The sequence below is a fragment of the Anas acuta genome, unplaced genomic scaffold (assembly GCF_963932015.1).
Source record: "Anas acuta unplaced genomic scaffold, bAnaAcu1.1 SCAFFOLD_201, whole genome shotgun sequence".
Lineage (NCBI taxonomy): Eukaryota > Metazoa > Chordata > Aves > Anseriformes > Anatidae > Anas > Anas acuta.
Genome location: NW_027076205.1, coordinates 42,247 through 59,201, shown reverse-complemented (window position 1 = coordinate 59,201; position 16,955 = coordinate 42,247). Strand labels below are relative to the sequence as shown.

At 65.1% G+C, this 16,955-nt stretch overlaps 2 protein-coding genes across 3 annotated transcripts in view; one reads left to right on the top strand and one right to left on the bottom strand.

The window, feature by feature from the left end:
• The window catches only part of CPSF1 (cleavage and polyadenylation specific factor 1), a 44,797-nt gene extending 42,452 nt beyond the window's left edge, over nucleotides 1–2,345 (top strand). For both annotated transcript variants that reach the window (XM_068668563.1, XM_068668564.1), the window contains 2 exons: nucleotides 1,206–1,344; nucleotides 2,210–2,345. In XM_068668563.1, coding sequence (XP_068524664.1) covers nucleotides 1,206–1,344; nucleotides 2,210–2,257 — 187 coding nt within the window. In that variant the 3' untranslated portion in view covers nucleotides 2,258–2,345. The remainder of the gene's footprint in view (nucleotides 1–1,205; nucleotides 1,345–2,209) is intronic.
• Nucleotides 2,346–2,351: 6 nt separating this feature from the next.
• Nucleotides 2,352–15,907, bottom strand: ADCK5 (aarF domain containing kinase 5). Its single transcript, XM_068668565.1, is given in 16 exon segments — nucleotides 2,352–2,588; nucleotides 2,698–2,814; nucleotides 2,888–3,140; nucleotides 5,673–5,764; nucleotides 6,151–6,229; nucleotides 7,028–7,109; nucleotides 7,199–7,282; nucleotides 8,434–8,565; nucleotides 8,639–8,752; nucleotides 8,838–8,978; nucleotides 11,080–11,217; nucleotides 11,219–11,284; nucleotides 12,817–12,892; nucleotides 13,013–13,154; nucleotides 13,674–13,776; nucleotides 15,815–15,907. Coding segments are annotated over 16 exon segments (1,743 nt in total). The 5' UTR covers nucleotides 15,833–15,907; the 3' UTR covers nucleotides 2,352–2,482.
• Between the last annotated feature and the right edge of the window lie 1,048 nt (nucleotides 15,908–16,955).

Genomic DNA, 16,955 nt, shown 5'->3' with positions numbered 1-16,955 from the left:
CCAGGGCCCCCATGGTTCCCAACGTGTCCCTGGGGTCCCCAGTGCATCCTCAGGGTCCCCAGCGTGTCCCCAGGGTCCCCAGTGTGTCCTTGGGTTCCCCAATGCATCTTTGGGGTGCTCATCACATCCCAGGGGTCCCCAACATGTCCCCAGGGTCCCCACTGCAATGGGGCCCAGCACCCACCCGGTGGCAGCACCGTCCCCGTCCTGGGCAGCACCACCGGGTGCCACCGCAGTGACCCCACTGTCCCCACGGTGCTGTCCCTGACCCCACTGTCCCCTCCCCACTGTCCCCGTGGTGCTGTCCCCACGGTGCTGTCCCCATGGTGCTGTCCCCGTGGTGCTGTCCCTGGCCCCACTGTCCCCACGGTGCTGTCCCCACGGTGCTGTCCCCACTGTCCTGTCCCTGGCCCCACTGTCCCCATGGTGCTGTCCCCATGGTGCTGTCCCCACTGTCCTGTCCCCTCCCCACTGTCCCCATGGTGCTGTCCCTGACCCCACTGTCCTGTCCCTGACCCCGCCGTCCCCCCCCGCTGTCCCCACGGTGCTGTCCCTGTCCCCACTGTCCCCATGGTGCTGTCCCTGACCCCACTGTCCCCTCCCCACTGTCCCCATGGTGCTGTCCCCACTGTCCTGTCCCTGACCCCACTGTCCCCACGGTGCCGTCCCTGACCCCGCCGCCCCCCCCCCCGCTGTCCCCACGGTGCTGTCCCTGACCCCACTGTCCCCACGGTGCTGTCCCCTCCCTGCTGTCCCTGACCCCACTGTCCTGTCCCTGACCCCGCCGTCCCCCCCCACTGTCCCCACGCTGCTGTCCCCATGGTGCTGTCCCCTCCCCGCTGTCCCTGTGGTGCTGCCCCTGACCCCACTGTCCCCACGGTGCTGTCCCTGACCCCGCTGTCCCCTCCCCACTGTCCCCGTGGTGCTGTCCCCACGGTGCTGTCCCCATGGTGCTGTCCCCGTGGTGCTGTCCCTGGCCCCACTGTCCCCACGGTGCTGTCCCCACTGTCCTGTCCCTGGCCCCACTGTCCCCATGGTGCTGTCCCCATGGTTCTGTCCCCTCCCTACTGTCCCCACGGTGCTGTCCCTGCTGTCCTGTCCCTGACCCCGCTGTCCTGCCCCTGACCCCACTGTCCCCATGGTGCTGTCCCCACTGTCCTGTCCCCTCCCCGCTGTCCTGTCCCTGACCCCGCTGTCCCCCCCAGGATGCTGCACATGGACCGCCGCATCCTGCAGAACGCGGTGCGCAACGTGCTGGACGGGGAGCTGCTGAATCGGTACCTCTACCTCAGCACCATGGAGCGAGCAGAGCTGGCCAAAAAGATCGGCACCACGCCCGACATCGTGAGCGGGGCGGGATGGGGGGTGGGATGTGGGGCAGGGATGTGGGGCTGGGATGTGGGGCGGGATGTGGGGTGGGGCTGTATGGGGCAGGGCTGTGGGGTAGAGCTGTGGGGCTGGGCTGTGGGGCAGCACTAAGGGCAGATCCATGGGGTAGGGCTGTGGGGCGGTGCTGTGGGGTGGTGCTATGGGGTGAGGCTGTGGGGCAGGGCTGTGGGGTGGGGTTGTGGGGTAGAGCTATGGAGCAGGGCCGTGGGGGTAGAGCTGTGGGGTGGTGCTATGGGGCAGGGCTGTGGGGCAGGGCCATGGAGCAGGGCTGTGGGGGGGGGTTGTGGGGTAGAGCTGTGGGGTGGGGCTATGGGGCTGGGCTGTGGGGTGGGGGTGTGGGGCGGGGGCTGTGGGGCGGGGCTGTGGGGTGGGGCTGTGGGGTGGTGCTATGGGGCAGCACTAAGGGGCAGATCCATGGGGTAGGGCTGTGGGGTGGGGCTGTGGGGTGGTGCTGTGGGGCAGGGCTATGGGGCAGGGCTGTGGGGTGGTGCTATGGGGCATGGTTGTGGGGTAGAGCTGTGGGGCAGGGTTGTGGGGCTGGGCTGTGGGGTGGGGTTGTGGGGTGGGGTTGTGGGGCTGGGCTGTGAGGCAGGGCTATGGGGCAGGGCTGTGGGGCAGGACGCCCTTGGTCCCACCAGGCCCTGGCGTGCAGGGGAGCACAGCACACCCTGTGCCCCATAGATGTCACCCCCTGCCCCACACCCTGCGCCCCATAGATGTCACCCCCTGCCCCACACCCTCTGCCCCCCACCCCCATGGGGCACAGCGGGACCCCCCCGACCCCACTGGAGCCCCCCCCGACACCACCTCCCCCCCCCAGATCCTCGAGGACCTGCTGGAGATCGACCGGGTGACGGCGCACTTCTGACCCCCCCCCACCCCCAAAACCCCCCAAACCCCCCCGGACCCCCCCAGGACCCCAAAATTTATATAAAAAAACACAAAAACCGTCAAAACGGGGCCACAGTGCATGTGCTCCGCCGGCCCCTCCGCGGGTAGGGGGGCGGATTTATTGGGTTGGGGGGGGTTTATTAGTTTGGGGGGGGGGTTATTGGGTAGGGGGGGGTGGTTTATTTGGGGGGGGGTCCCCCCGCTACGCCCTCAGGTACTCGTAGATCTGCTCGCTGTGGGGCAGCAGCCCCCAGGCCGCCAGCAGGCGCAGGACGGAGGCCGTCAGCTTCATGGTGAGGGTCTCCAACCTGGGCGGGGGGGGGGGGGGCAGATTGCTCACCCCTCCGCCCCCCTCCCGGACCCCCAGGACCCCCAGGACCCCCCCCAGGACCCCCAGGACCCCCCCCTTTTTTTTACCTGAGCGCCACCTCGAATTTGATGCTCTCCCAGGCCACTCGCAGGCTGCGGACGGCGCGGAGCCCCCCGAGCCCGGGGGCGCGCTCCCCGCTCAGCCTCCCCCAGCTCCGCACCGCGCTGTGGGGTGGGACAATTTTAGGGTGGTGGGTCCCCAAATCCCCCCCAAACCCCCCCAACTCCATCCCCTCACCTCTTGGCCATGAGGAAGTAGCGGTCGACCGGGGCCCCCAGGGCCACGTTGATGCTGCGGACGGTGTTGATGTTGCGGAAGACGAGGAGCATGGGGCGGGGGAGGGCGCGCAGGACCCCCATGATGCGCTGGAAGTGGTGGGCGGCCATCTCCTGCATGTAGGCGGCCTCCTCCCGCGTCAGGATGTTGGCCAGGGCCAGCTGCCCCGCGTGCAGCGGGCGCTGCATCAGGATCTCGCAGAAGAGGAAGTAATCTGGGGAGGGGGAGTGGGATTATGGCACCCAAAGGGGGGATTATGGAGCCCAAAGGGGGGATTATGGCATCCCGTGGCACCCCAGGGTGGGATTATGGCACCCAAAGGGGGGGTTAAAGCATCCCACAGCACCCCAGGGTGGGATTATGGCACCCAAGTGTAGGATTATGGTACCCAAAGGGGGGATTGAGGCATCCAAGGGTGGGATTATGACACCCAAAGGGGGGATTATGGCACCCAAAGGGGGGATTAAGGCATCCCGTGGCACCCCAGGTGGGATTATGGCACCCAAGGGTTGGATTATGGTACCCAAAGGGGGGATTATGGTACCCAAAGGGGGGATTAAGGCATCCCATGGCACCCCAGGGAGGGATTATGGCACCCAAGGGTTGGATTATGGCACCCAAAGGGGGGGTTGAGGCATGCGAGAGTGGGATTGTGGCATCCCAGGGTGGGATTATGGCACCCTAAAGGGGGATTAAGGCACCCCAAGGTGGGATTATGGCATACAAAGCAGGGATTATGGCATCCCGTGGCAGCCCAGGGTGGGATTATGGCACCCAAAGGGGGGATTATGGAGCCCAAAGGGGGGATTATGGCATCCAAGGGTGGGATTATGGCATCCAAGGGTGGGATTATGGTACCCAAAGGGGGGATTATGGCACCCTAAAGGGGGATTATGGCATCCCATGGCATACCAGGGGGGGATTATGGCACCCAAGGGGTGGATTGAGGCACCCAAGGGTTGGATTATGGCACTCAAAGGGGGGATTATGGAGCCCAAAGGGGAATTACAGCACCCAAATGGGGGATTATGGCATCCCACAGCACCCCGGGGTGGGATTATGGCACCCAAAGGGAGGAGTATGGCATCCAAGAGTGGGATTATGGCACCCAAATGGGGGATTAAGGCACCCCAAGGTGGGATTATGGCACCCAAAGGGGGGATTATGGAGCCCAAAGGGGGGATTATGGCACCCTAAGGGGGGATTATGGCATCCCACAGCACCCCGGGGTGGGATTACAGCACCCAAGGGGTGGATTATGGCACCCAAAGGGGGGATTATGGCACCCAAAGGGGGGATTATGGCACCCAAAGGGGGGATTATGGCATCCCACAGCACCCCGGGGTGGGATTATGGCACCCAAAGGGGGGACTGAAGTGCCCAAAGGGGGGATTATGGCACCCAAATGGGGGATTGCGGCACCCAGCAGGGAGGGATTATGGTGCCCCAGGGAGCTGCAGCACCCTGAGGGGCACAGGGCAGGGGGACAGGGCTGTGGCACCTGGGGGGTGGGATTATGGCACCAAAGGTTGGGATTATGGTACCCAAGGGATGGGATTATGGTACCCAAAATTGGTATTATGGCACCTGAGAGATAGGATTATGGCATCAAAGGTTGGGATTATGGTGCCCAAAATTGGGATTACAGCACCAAAAATAGGATTATAGCATCAAAGAGTGGGATTACAGCATCCAAAATTCGTTTTATGGCACTAAAGGGTAGGATTGTTGTGCCAAGGGTGGGATTATGGCACCAAAGGTTGGGATTATGGTACCCAAGGGATGGGATTATGGTACCCAAAATTGGTATTATGGCACCTGAGAGATAGGATTATGGCATCAAAGGTTGGGATTATGGTGCCCAAAATTGGGATTACAGCACCAAAAATAGGATTATAGCATCAAAGAGTGGGATTACAGCATCCAAAATTCGTTTTATGGCACTAAAGGGTAGGATTGTTGTGCCAAGGGTGGGATTATGGCACCAAAGGTTGGGATTATGGTACCCAAGGGATGGGATTATGGTACCCAAAATTGGTATTATGGCACCTGAGAGATAGGATTATGGCATCAAAGGTTGGGATTATGGTGCCCAAAATTGGGATTACAGCACCAAAAATAGGATTATAGCATCAAAGAGTGGGATTACAGCATCCAAAATTCGTTTTATGGCACTAAAGGGTAGGATTGTTGTGCCAAGGGTGGGATTATGGCACCAAAGGTTGGGATTATGGTACCCAAGGGATGGGATTATGGTACCCAAAATTGGTATTATGGCACCTGAGAGATAGGATTATGGCATCAAAGGTTGGGATTATGGTGCCCAAAATTGGGATTACAGCACCAAAAATGGGATTATGGCATCAAAGGGTGGGATTACAGCACCCAAAATTGGGATTATGGCACTGAAGAGTAGGATTGTTGTGCCAAGGGTGGGATTATGGCATCAAAAGTGGGATTATGGCACCGAAGGTTGGGATTACGGCACTAGAAGTGGGATTACGGCACCCAAAATTGGGATTACGGCACTAAAAGGCGGGATTACGGCACCCAAAATTGGGTTTACAGCACTCAAGGTTGGGATTACAGCACTAGAAGTGGGATTGCGGCACCCAAAATTGGGATTAGGGCACTCAAAATTGGGATTATGGCACCCAAAATTGGGATTATGGCACTAAAAGGCGGGATTATGGCCCCCAAGGGGTGGGATTAGGGCCCCGTGGGGACACCCCCGGGGATCCCTCACCCTTGACGCCCAGCTCGGCCGAGCGGCTCCTCATGGCAGCGTCATCGCGCAGCACGATGGCACGCCACAGCTGGCACAGCGCGCTGCGGTCCCTGCGGGGGGACACCGGCAGTGTCACCGCGGTGTCCCCGCATTGTCCCCACGGTGTCCCCACATTGTCCCCGCGGTGTCCCCACGGTGTCCCCACGGTGTCCCCACGGTGTCCCCGCGGTGTCCCCGCGGTGTCCCCACATTGTCCCCACAGTGTCCCCGCGGTGTCCCCACATTGTCCCCACGGTGTCCCCACCGTGTCCCCACATTGTCCCCACGGTGTCCCTGCATTGTCCCCACGCTGTCCCCGCGGTGTCCCCGCGGTGTCCCCACATTGTCCCCACGGTGTCCCTGCGGTGTCCCCACGGTGTCCCCGCGGTGTCCCCGCGCTGTCCCCGCAGTGTCCCCGCATTGTCCCCACATTGTCCCCGCGGTGTCCCCGCCTCACCTCTCGCTCAGGAACTCGTAGAGGCCGTGGTCCAGCAGCACGAGCTGCGCCTTCCCATCGGGGCCGCGCCGCACCAGCACTGCAGGACCGCAGCGGGGTGGCCGCATGTCCCCATGTCCCCCTGTCCCCATGTCCCCCTGTCCCCATGTCCCCCATGGCCCCATATCCGCGTGGCCCGGTGTCCCCATGGCCCTACACCCCTGTGTCCCCAAATCCCTGTGTCCCCATGGCCCCATATCCATGTGTCCCTATATGCTATGTCCCCATGTCCCTATGTCCCTGTGTCCCCATGTCCCCAAATCCTCATGACCCCATGTCCCCATGTCCCTGCATCCCCATGTCCCCATATGATATGTCCCTGTGTCCCCATGTCCCTCCATCCTCATGTTCCTAAATCCTCGTGTCCCTGTGTCCCCATGTCCCTGTGTCCCCATATCCACCTGTTCCTATACCCCTCCATCCCCCTGTCCCCGTGTCCATGTCCCTCCATCCCCATGTCCCCAAGTCCCCATGTCCCCAAATCCCCATGTCCCCATGTCCCCAGATCCTGTCTGCACACCCCCGTGTCCTCACGTCCCCCTGTTCCCATCTTTGTCCCCAAGTCCCTGCAACCCTGTGTCCCCATGTCCCTGTCCCCATGTCCCCACATCCCCCGTCCCCATGTCCCCTGTCCCCATGTCCCCAAATCCCCATGTCTATGTCCCCAAATCATGTCTGCACACCTCCGTGTCCCCATGTTCCCATCTTTGTCCCCAAATCCCTGCATCCCTGCGTCCCCATGTCCCAATATCCGTGTCCCCATATCCCTTGTCCCCATGTCCCTGTCCCCATGTCCCCAAATCCCTGTCCCCATGTCCCCAAATCCCCGTCCCGGTACCGTTCCCCGGGTGCGGGTCCGCGTGGATGAAGCCGGTGTAGAAGATTTGCTCGGCGAACACCCGGATCAGTTTGTCTGCGGCCTGCGGGGACACGGCTCAGTCCCCAAATGTCCCCAAATGTCCCCAAATGTCCCCAAATGTCCCCAAATGTCCCCATTGTCCCCACTCACGTCCTGCAGCCCCAGGCCCTGCCGCCGGATGCCCTCCACGTTGGTGATTTTGCAGCCCTCGCAGTAATCGGCCGTCAGCACCCGCTGGGGACACCGGGGGACACCAGGGGACACGGGGGGGTGACACACACGGGGGGGGACACACGGGTCAGTGCCACCCCGCTGTCCCCAGGGCTGGATCATCCCCGGTCCCTGCTCCTCGCAGTGCCCACCCCACAGCCCCTGTCCCCACTGTCCCCATTCCCTGTCCCCATTGTCCCCATTCCCTGTCCCCATTCCCCCCATTGTCCCCATTTCCCTGTCCCCACTGTCCCCATTGTCCCCATCCCCTGGTCCCCATTGTCCCCATTCCCTGTCCCCATTGTCCCCTGGTCCCCATTGTATCCAGAGTCCCTGCCCCAAATCCCTGTCCCCTGTCCCCACAGCCCCCGTCCCCTTTCCTTTGGTCCCCACCTGTCCCCACGCCCTGGTCCCAGTGTCCCCGCAGCCCCTGTCCCATGGTCCCCACCATGACCGTTGTCCCCGTCCCCTGGTCCCAATTGTCCCCCTGTCCCCATTGTCCCCCTGTCCCTGTCCCCATTATCCCAGTGTCACTGTCCCCATCTCCCTGTCTCTGTCGCCACTGTCCTGCAGTCCCCACTGTCCCCCTTTCCCTGTTGTCCCCCTGTCCCTGTTGTCCCCACTGTCCCTGTCCCACTGTCCCCCTGTCCCCATTGTCCCCCTGTCCCAATCCCCACCGCCCTGTGTTCCCGCACTCCTGATCCCTCATCCTGCAGTCCCCAGTGCCCTGCTGTCCCTGTCCCCATGTCCCCACTGTCCCCATTGCCCCCATGTCCCCCCCGTCCCCATTGCCCCCCCTGTCCCCCGTGTCCCCATTGCCCCCACTGTCCCCATGTCCCCCCGTGTCCCCACGGTCCCCACTGTCCCCATGTCCCCATTGCCCCCACTGCCCCCACTGCCCCCATGTTCCCATTGCCCCCACTGTCCCCATTGTCCCCACTGTCCCCATGTCCCCATTGCCCCCACTGTCCCCATGTCCCCATTGCCCCACTGTCCCTGTGTCCCCACTGTCCCTATTGCCCCACTGTCCCCATTGTCCCCACTGCCCCCATGTTCCCATTGCCCCACTGTCCCCACTGTCCCCACTGTCCCCATGTCCCCATTGCCCCCACTGTCCCCATTGTCCCCTTTGCCCCCATGTCCCCCCCGTCCCCATATTGTCCCCATGTCCCCACCTTGCTGCACTTGTCCCAGTGCACCCTTGGCACCACCACGTATCCGAAGTGCCGCAGGTCCCGTGCGCAGCGCTCAGCGTTGCGCCCCTCGTTCTCAAAGTCCAGCTCCTGCGCCAGCGTCCCCTTCAGGTCCTGGGGACAACGGGGGGGGGGTCGAGCTGTCCCTATGTATGTCCCCCCCACCCCCTCCCAGTGCTCCCAGTACCTCCAGCACCCAGCTGAAGCCGAAACTGGGGTGCATGAACTCCACGATGCGCAGCAGCAGCTGCAGCGTCCGCATGTCGCCCTCGAAGCGGTCGCGCAGGTCGATGTACTGCACCTGGGGGGGGGGGACCGGATAAAACCCTCTGCCCCCTTCCCAAAAAAAAAAAAACCCAAAACCCCCCAAATTCACCCCAAAACACCTTGACGGCCACGGGCGTGCCGTCGCGCAGGGTGGCGCGGTGAACCTGCGCCAGGCTGGCGGCCGCCACGGGCTCGTAGTCGAAGTCCTGGAAGAGGTCGGACGCCGTCGTCTGGAAATCCTCCAGGAACAGCTCGTCCACCTGCGGGCACGGCGGGGACACGGGGGGGACACGGGGGGGACATTGGGGACAAGGGGGGGACATGGGGGGGGGGGACAGGGGGGACACGGGGGGGACACCTCAGTGCGCGCACCAGGCGCTGCGGCTGCGCCCACCCCGCGGTTGCGGTGATGGAGACCTCGGGGTCACCGTGTCCACGGTGTCCCCGTCCCCATGGCAGTGCCATCCCCATGGTGTCCCCATGTCTGTGGTGTCCCTGTGGTGTCCCCATGGTGTCCCCATGCCCAGGGTGTCCCTGTGCCTGTGGTGTCCCCGTGTCCGTAGTGTCCCTGTGATGAGGACCACGGTGTCCCCATGATGGAGACCTCGGGGGCACCGTGCCCGTGGGGTCCTCGTGTCCCCGGTGTCCCCATGTCCGTGGTGGTGTCCCCATGCCCATGAGCACCATGTCCCCATCCCTGTGGCAGTGCCATCCCCATGGTGTCCCCATGCCCGGGGTGTCCCCGTGTCCATGGTGTCCCCATGCCCGGGGTGTCCCTGTGGTGTCCCCATGGTGTCCCCATGCCCAGGGTGTCCCTGTGATGAGGACCATGGTGTCCTCATGATGGAGACCTTGGGGTCCCCATGCCCATGGGGTCCCCGTGTCCCTGGTGTCCCCGTGCCCATGAGCACCATGTCCCCGTCCCCGTGGCAGTGCCATCCCCATGGTGTCCCCATGCCCGTGGTGTCCCTGTGGTGTCCCCATGGTGTCCCCATGCCCAGGGTGTCCCTGTGCCTGTGGTGTCCCCGTGTCTGTGGTGTCCCTGTGATGAGGACCACGGTGTCCCCATGATGGAGACCTTGGGGTCACCATGCCCATGGGGTCCTTGTGTCCCCGTTGCCCCCATGTCCGTGGTGGTGTCCCCATGCCCATGAGCACCATGTCCCCATCCCCATGACAGTGCCATCCCCAAGGTGTCCCCATGCCCGGGGTGTCCCCGTGATGAGGACCACGGTGTCCCCATGATGGAGACCTTGGGGTCCCCATGCCCATGGTGTCCCCATGCCCACGGCAGTGCCATCCCCATGGTGTCCCCATGCCCGTGGTGTCCCCATCCCCATGGTGTCCCCATGTCTGTGGTGTCCCTGTGATGAGGACCACGGTGTCCCCATGATGGAGACCTTGGGGTCCCCATGCCCGTGGGGTCCTCGTGTCCCTGGTGTCCCCATGTCCGTGGTGGTGTCCCCATGCCCATGACCACCATGTCCCCATCCCCATGGCAGTGCCATCCCCATGGTGTCCCCATGCCCTTGGCAGTGGTGTCCCCATGATCAGGACCACGGTGTCCTTGTGATGGAGACCTTGGGGTCCCCATGCCCGTGGTGTCCCCGTGTCCGTGGTGTCCCCATGGTGTCCCCATGCCCACGGTGTCCCCATCCCCATGGCAGTGCCATCCCCATGGTGTCCTCGTGTCCGTGGTGTCCCTGTGCCCAAGACCACCACGGTGTCCCCATCCCCATGGCAGTGCCATCCCCGTGGTGTCCCCATGCCCGTGGTGTCCCCATGGTGTCCCTGTGATGAGGACCATGGTGTCCCCATGATGGAGACCTTGGGGTCCTCATGTCCATGGTGTCCCCATGCCCATGACCACCATGTCCCCACCCTCGTGGCAGTGCTATCTCCATGGTGTCCCCATGCCTGTGGTGTCCCTGTGATGAGGACCATGGTGTCCTCACAATGGAGACCCCGGGGTCCCCCGTGCCCATGGGGTCCCCGTGCCCATGACCACCACGGTGTCCCCACCCTCATGGCAGTGCCATCCCCATGGTGTCCCCATGTCTGTGGTGTCCCCATACCCACGGTGTCCCCATACCCACGGTGTCCCCATTTCCATGGCAGTGCTGTCCCTGTCCCTGCAGTGCCCCCTGACCGTGGCTGTGCCACCCCCATGGTGTCCCCATCCCCACGATGTCCCCTCCCCCTGGCAGTGCCACCCTCACCCCCTAACCCCCCCACCCCCACCCCATGCCCCCCACACACCATCCCCACGGTGCCACCACCAACTCCGGGGGGTCCCCAAATTGCGCCCCCACGGCCGTGCCCACCTTGTCCCCGTCCCTGTCCCCGTCCCTGTCCCCTCACCTCCCGGTGGCCTCGCTGCAGGGCGCGGTCCTCCAGCAGGCGCAGGGGTGGCGATGTACTCGGGGGCAGGAGGTGGTTGAAGGCGCAGAGCCCCTGGCCCAGTTTGATGTAGAGCCCCCCGTTGCGCAGCGCCCCCCCGCAGCAGCCGCTCGGCCGCCCGCCGCTGGTGGCACCGCGACATCCCCGCCTGGAAGGCCGCGGAGCCCTGGGGGGGGACACAGAGGGGGGGGACAGTGGTGGGGCAGAAGCACTGATCCCATCCCCAGTCCCGGGTCCTGATCCATCCCTAATCCCATTGCATCCCAACCCCGTCCCATCCCTGTCCTGATCCACATCCCCAATCCCAATCCCCAGCCCATCCACCCCCAAATCGCCATCCCCATCCAACCCTATCCCACCCCTGTCCTGATCCCCCATGCCCAATCCCCATCCCCAATCCCATTTCTTGAATCCCATCCCATCCCTAAGCCCATCCCGGTCCTGAATCCACATCCCCAATCCCAATCCCATCCCCAATCCCCATCCCATCGCCATCCCTGTCTCCATCCAAGCCCATTCCCATTCCGATCCCACAGTCCTAAGTCCCATCCCACCCGTAATCCCATCCCTAATCCCATCCCTAATCCCATATCCCCATCCCACCCCCATCCCATCCCCAATCCCCATCCCATCTCCATCTCATATCCCTAATCCCATCCCATCCCCATCCGTAGATCCCATCCCTAATCCCATCTCCATCCCATATCCCCATCCAGAATTCCCATCTCAGTCCTAATCCCATCCATCTCCTCCCCAGCCCATTCCCCAGCCCTATTCCCATGCCCAATCCCGTCCAATCCCTAATCCCGTCCCCAATCCCTAATCCCATCCCAATCCCTAATCCCATCCCCACCTCTAATCCCACCCCTGATCCATCCCTAATCCCAATCCCATCCCATCCCCATCCCATTCTTAATCCCATCCCAATGCCATCACATCCCCAATGCCATCCCTAATCCCATCCCCATCCCACCCCCAATCCCCATCCCATCTCCATCCCCTCCCTAATCCCATCCCCACCCCTAATCCATCCCATCCCATCCCCATCCCATATCCCCATCCCAGTCCTAATCCCATCCCATCTCCTCCCCATCCCATCCCCAATCCCATCCCATCATGCCCATCCCAATCCCATCCCCATCCCTGTCCCCATCCCCAATCCCATCCCAATCCCCAATCCCATCCCTAATCCCATCCCCATCACATCCTTAAATCCCATCCCCATCCCATATCCCCATCCCATATTCCCATTTCAGTCCTAATCCCATCCCATCTCCTCCCCATCCCCATCCCCATCCTGTCCCATGCCCATCCCTAATCCCATCCCCATCCCTGTCCCTATCCCCAATCCCATCCCTAATCCCATCCCCATCACATCCTTAATCCCTTCCAAATCCCATCCCCATCCCACCCCCAATCCCAATCCCATCCCCATCCTAATCCCATCCCTAATCCCATATCCCCATCCCAGTCTAATCCCATCTCCTCCCCATCCCCTCCCCAATCCAATCCTATCCCATCCCATTGTGCCCATCCCAATCCCATCCCCATCCCATGCCCATCCCTAATCCCATCCCAACCCTAATCCCAGCCCATCCCAATCCTATCCCATGCCCATCCCTGTCCCCATCCCCATCCCATCCCTAATCCCATCCCCCCCCACCCACCCCAATCCCCCCCACCCCACACCCCCCCCACCTCCTCCACCCCCCGCAGCGCCACGTGTTCCGTCCACCAGTAATCCACCGAGATCTCCATGCCCACCGCCAGCGACCTGGGGGGGCGCAAAGCAGGGGGGGGGGGGGGCTTCCTCAGGGGGGTGCCCACGCCCCCCCCGTAACCCCCCCCTGTGACCCCCCCTGACCCCCCCCAGCCCCCCCCCCGTGCCCCCCACCTTCCGAATCGTCCCACGCCGTCCAGGAGCAGGCGCAGGCGGCGGCGCTGGGGGGGCTCAGCCCGCAGGTAGCAGCCGGCCCCCACCCCCAGCGCCACCCCCAGACCCACCAGCAGCGGCCGCAGGACCCCCCGGCGGCGGCTGGGGGGGGGGGAACAGGGGTCAGGACCCCCCCACAGCACCGGGACCCCCCTCTCGGCACCGGGACCCCCCCCCAGCACTGGGACCCCCCTCCTGGCATTGGGACCCCCCCCCGGCACCTGGATCCCCTCCTGGCACCGGGACCCCCTCCTGACCCCAGGACCCCCCCCCCCAGCACCAGGACCCCCTTCCTGACCCTGGGACCCCCTCCTGACCCTGGGACCCCCCCCAGCACTGGGACCCCCCTCCTAGCACCGGGACCCCCCCCCGATCCCGAGACCCCCCCCCCTGGTACCGGGACCCCCCCCGGTACTGGGACCCCCTCCTGACCCCGGGACCCCCCTCCTGGCACTGGGACCCCCCCATGGCACCGGGACCCCCCCCCTGACCCTGGGCCCCCCCCCAGCACCGGGACCCCCTCCTAGCACCGGGACCCACCCCCTGACCCCGGGACCCCCCCATGGCACCGGGACACCCCCCCAGCACCGGGACCCCCCCCGTGCCCCCCCAGGTCTCACCCGTGGGGTCGCGGCGGCTCCGTGCCCGCAGGGACGCGCTGGGGGGGGCCGGGGGGGGGCTCGGCCCCCAAGTAGTGCCGGGGGGGGCCGGCAGCAGAACTGCACCTGGGGGGGGGAAAGGGATGGGGTTAGGGGGGGGCACCATGGGTGGAGACACTGCTGGGATTGGGCTGGGCCTATAGCGGCCCTATAGATAGCCCTATAGGCTGCCCTATAGCCAGCCCACAGCCGGCCCTATAGCTGGACCCACAGCTGGACCTATAAACCAGCCCTATAGCCAGCCCCACACCTAGAGCTATAACCAGCCCCACAGCCGGCCCTATAGCTGGACGCACAGCTGGACCTATAACCAGCCCTATAGCCAGCCCTATAGGCAGCCCTATAGCTGGACCCACAGCCAGCCCTATAGGCGATCCTATAGGCAGTCCCACAGCCAGCCCCATAGCCAGACCCATACCTAGAGCTATAACCAGCCCCACAGCTGGCCCTATAGCTGGACCCACAGCTGGACCTATAACCAGCCCTATAGGCAGTCCTATAGGAAGCCCTATAGCTAGATCTACAGCTGGAACTATAGGCAGCCCTATAGCGGGACCTATAACCAGCCCTATAGCCAGTCCCATAGCCAGACCCATAGCTGGACCCACACCTAGAGCTATAACCAGCCCCACAGCCAGCCCTATAGCTGGACCTGTGCTGGAACCCTACAGACAGCCCTATAGGCAGCACTAGGGCTGACCACAGCTGGACCTATAAGTAACCCTATGGTCAGCCCTATAGCTGGACCCACAGCTGGACCTACAGCTGGACCTATAACCAGCCCTATGGCTAGCCCTATAGCCAGCCCTATAGCTGGACCCACAGCCAGCCCTATAACCAGCCCTGAAGCTGGACCTATAGCCAGCCCCATAGCTGGACCCACAGCCAGCCCTATAGCCAACCCCATAACTGGACCCACAGCCAGCCCCATAGCTGGACCCACAGCTGGGCCCACAGCCAGCCCCATAGCAGCTCTGTAGTGGGCCCCAAAGCTGGACCTATAACCAGCCCTATAGCCAGCCCCATAACTGGACCCACAGCTGGAACCATGCTGGCCCTATAGCTGGACCCACAGCCAACCCTATAACTGCCCCTATAGCTAGCCCCATAGCTGGACCCACAGCTGGACCCACAGCCGGCCCTATAGCCAGCCCCATAACTGGACCCAGAGCCAGCCCTATAGCCAGCCCCATAACTGGACCCACAGCCGGACCTATAACCAGCCCTGAAGCTGGACCTATAGCCAGCCCCACAGCGAGACCCACAGCTGGCCCTATAGCCAGCCCCATAACTGGACCCACAGCCAGCCCCATAGCAGCTCTGTAGGGGACCCACAGCTGGACCTATAACCAGCCCTATAGGCAGCCCCAATGCTGGACCCACAGCTGGAACCATGCTGGCCCTATAGCTGGACCCACAGCCAACCCTATAACTGCCCCTATAGCTAGCCCCATAGCTGGACCCACAGCTGGACCAACAGCCGGCCCTATAGCCAGCCCCATAACTGGACCCACAGCCGGACCTATAACTGACCCTATAGCCAGCCCCATAGCCAGCCCTATGGGGCTCAGCCCATAGCTGGACTGAGGGCCAGCCCCATAGCCAGCCCCATAGCCAGCCCCACAACCAGCCCTATGGGGCCCAGCCCCACAACCCGCCCCCCCCATAACACTTTGGACCCCCCCAGCCTGGCCCCATAACAACCCCCGGCCCCCCCGGCCCCACACTGGGGGGGGGGGGCAGAGGCCGGGACGGGCTCAGGCTGGGGGGGGGGGGGGGTCCAGGAGCGGGGGGGGGGCGGGGGCCAAGGGGGGGGGGACCCCGGGGGGGGGGGGCTCCGGGGGGGCGTGGGGGAGGGGCGAGGGGGGGGGATTCCGTTGGGGGCGTTGCGGGGGGGGGGGGGCGCGGGGGGGTCCCGGGACGTCCCCAACGACCTCGGGGGGGGGGGCCCCCAAGGTGGGGGGGGGGGGGGGTCCCCAAAATGTGGGGGGTGAGGGGGCTGGGGGGAGGGGCCAACGGGGGGGGGATCCCCGGGGGGGGGGTCCCCGGGGGGGGGGTCCCCGGGGGGGGGTCCCCGGGGGGGGGGGTCCCGGCGCGCGCTCACCGCCCGCCGCAGCCCCATGTCCGCTGCCAGGCCACGCCCCCTTCCCGCCAGGCCACGCCCCCTTTTCGCCACGCCCCCTTTTCCTCCAGGCCACGCCCCTTTTTCCTCCAGGCCACGCCCCCCGAGCTCTCCCATTGGCTCCCCCGCCCTCCCGGCCCCGCCCACCGAGGCGCGCGGGTAGCGGGGAGGGGCGGGGCGGCCACGCCCCCTCCCCGCGGTCCGCGCGCTGATTGGTCGGGACGGGGAGGAGGGGGCGTGGCTCGGCCCCGCCCCCCGCGGCTCCCGCCGGGCGCGCTGATTGGCTGAGGGAGCGGATGGCCCGAGGGGGCGGGGCCGGGGCCACGTGGGGGCGCGGGTCACGTGCGGGGGTGGCGGGGGGCGGGTCACGTGGGGGGCGGCACGAGGAGGGGGGGGGGGGTCTGGGGGAGGTCACGTGGGGCTGGGGGGGGGGAATCCCCGGGGGGCGGGGCCGCGGAGGTCACGTGGGGAGGGGGCGGGGCCTCCAGGGGGACCCCCCCGGGGACCCCCCCCCCCGGGACCCCCCCCCGGGGACCCCCCCCCCTCTGGCCCCGCCCCCGGCCCCGCCCCCTTCAAGATGGCTGCGGGGGAGCGGCGGCGGCCACGGGACCCCCGGTACTGGGGGGGGGGGGGGAGGGGACCCCCGGGGGGGGCTGCTTGGGGGGCGGCCATGGGGCGGGATGTGGGGCAGGGCTGTGGGGCCGGTTATGGGGCTGGGGGTGGGGGTCTGACCATGGGGCAGGGCTGGGGGCTGCTTGGGGGGGCTGCGGGCTGGGGTTGGGGTTGGGGGGGCTGGCAGTGGGGCAGGGTTGGGGGGCTGGATGTGGGGCTGGGGGGCTGGGGCTGGGGGTTGGGGTTGGGGTCTGGCCGTGGGTCCGTCTGTGGGGCTGGTTGGTGGGCCGGTTATGGGGCCGGCTGTGGGGCTGGGGGCCTGGCCATGGGGCTGGCTGGGGGGCTGCTTGGGGGGCTGGCCGTGGGGCTGGGGAGTGGGAGTGGGGTTGGTGGGCTGGCTATGGGGCTGGCCATGGGGCTGGGGAGTGGGGCTGGGCGCTGTGGGGCTGGCCATGGGTCCATCTGTGGGTCTGGTTGTGGGGCTGGGGGTGGGGCTGGGGGGCTGACCATG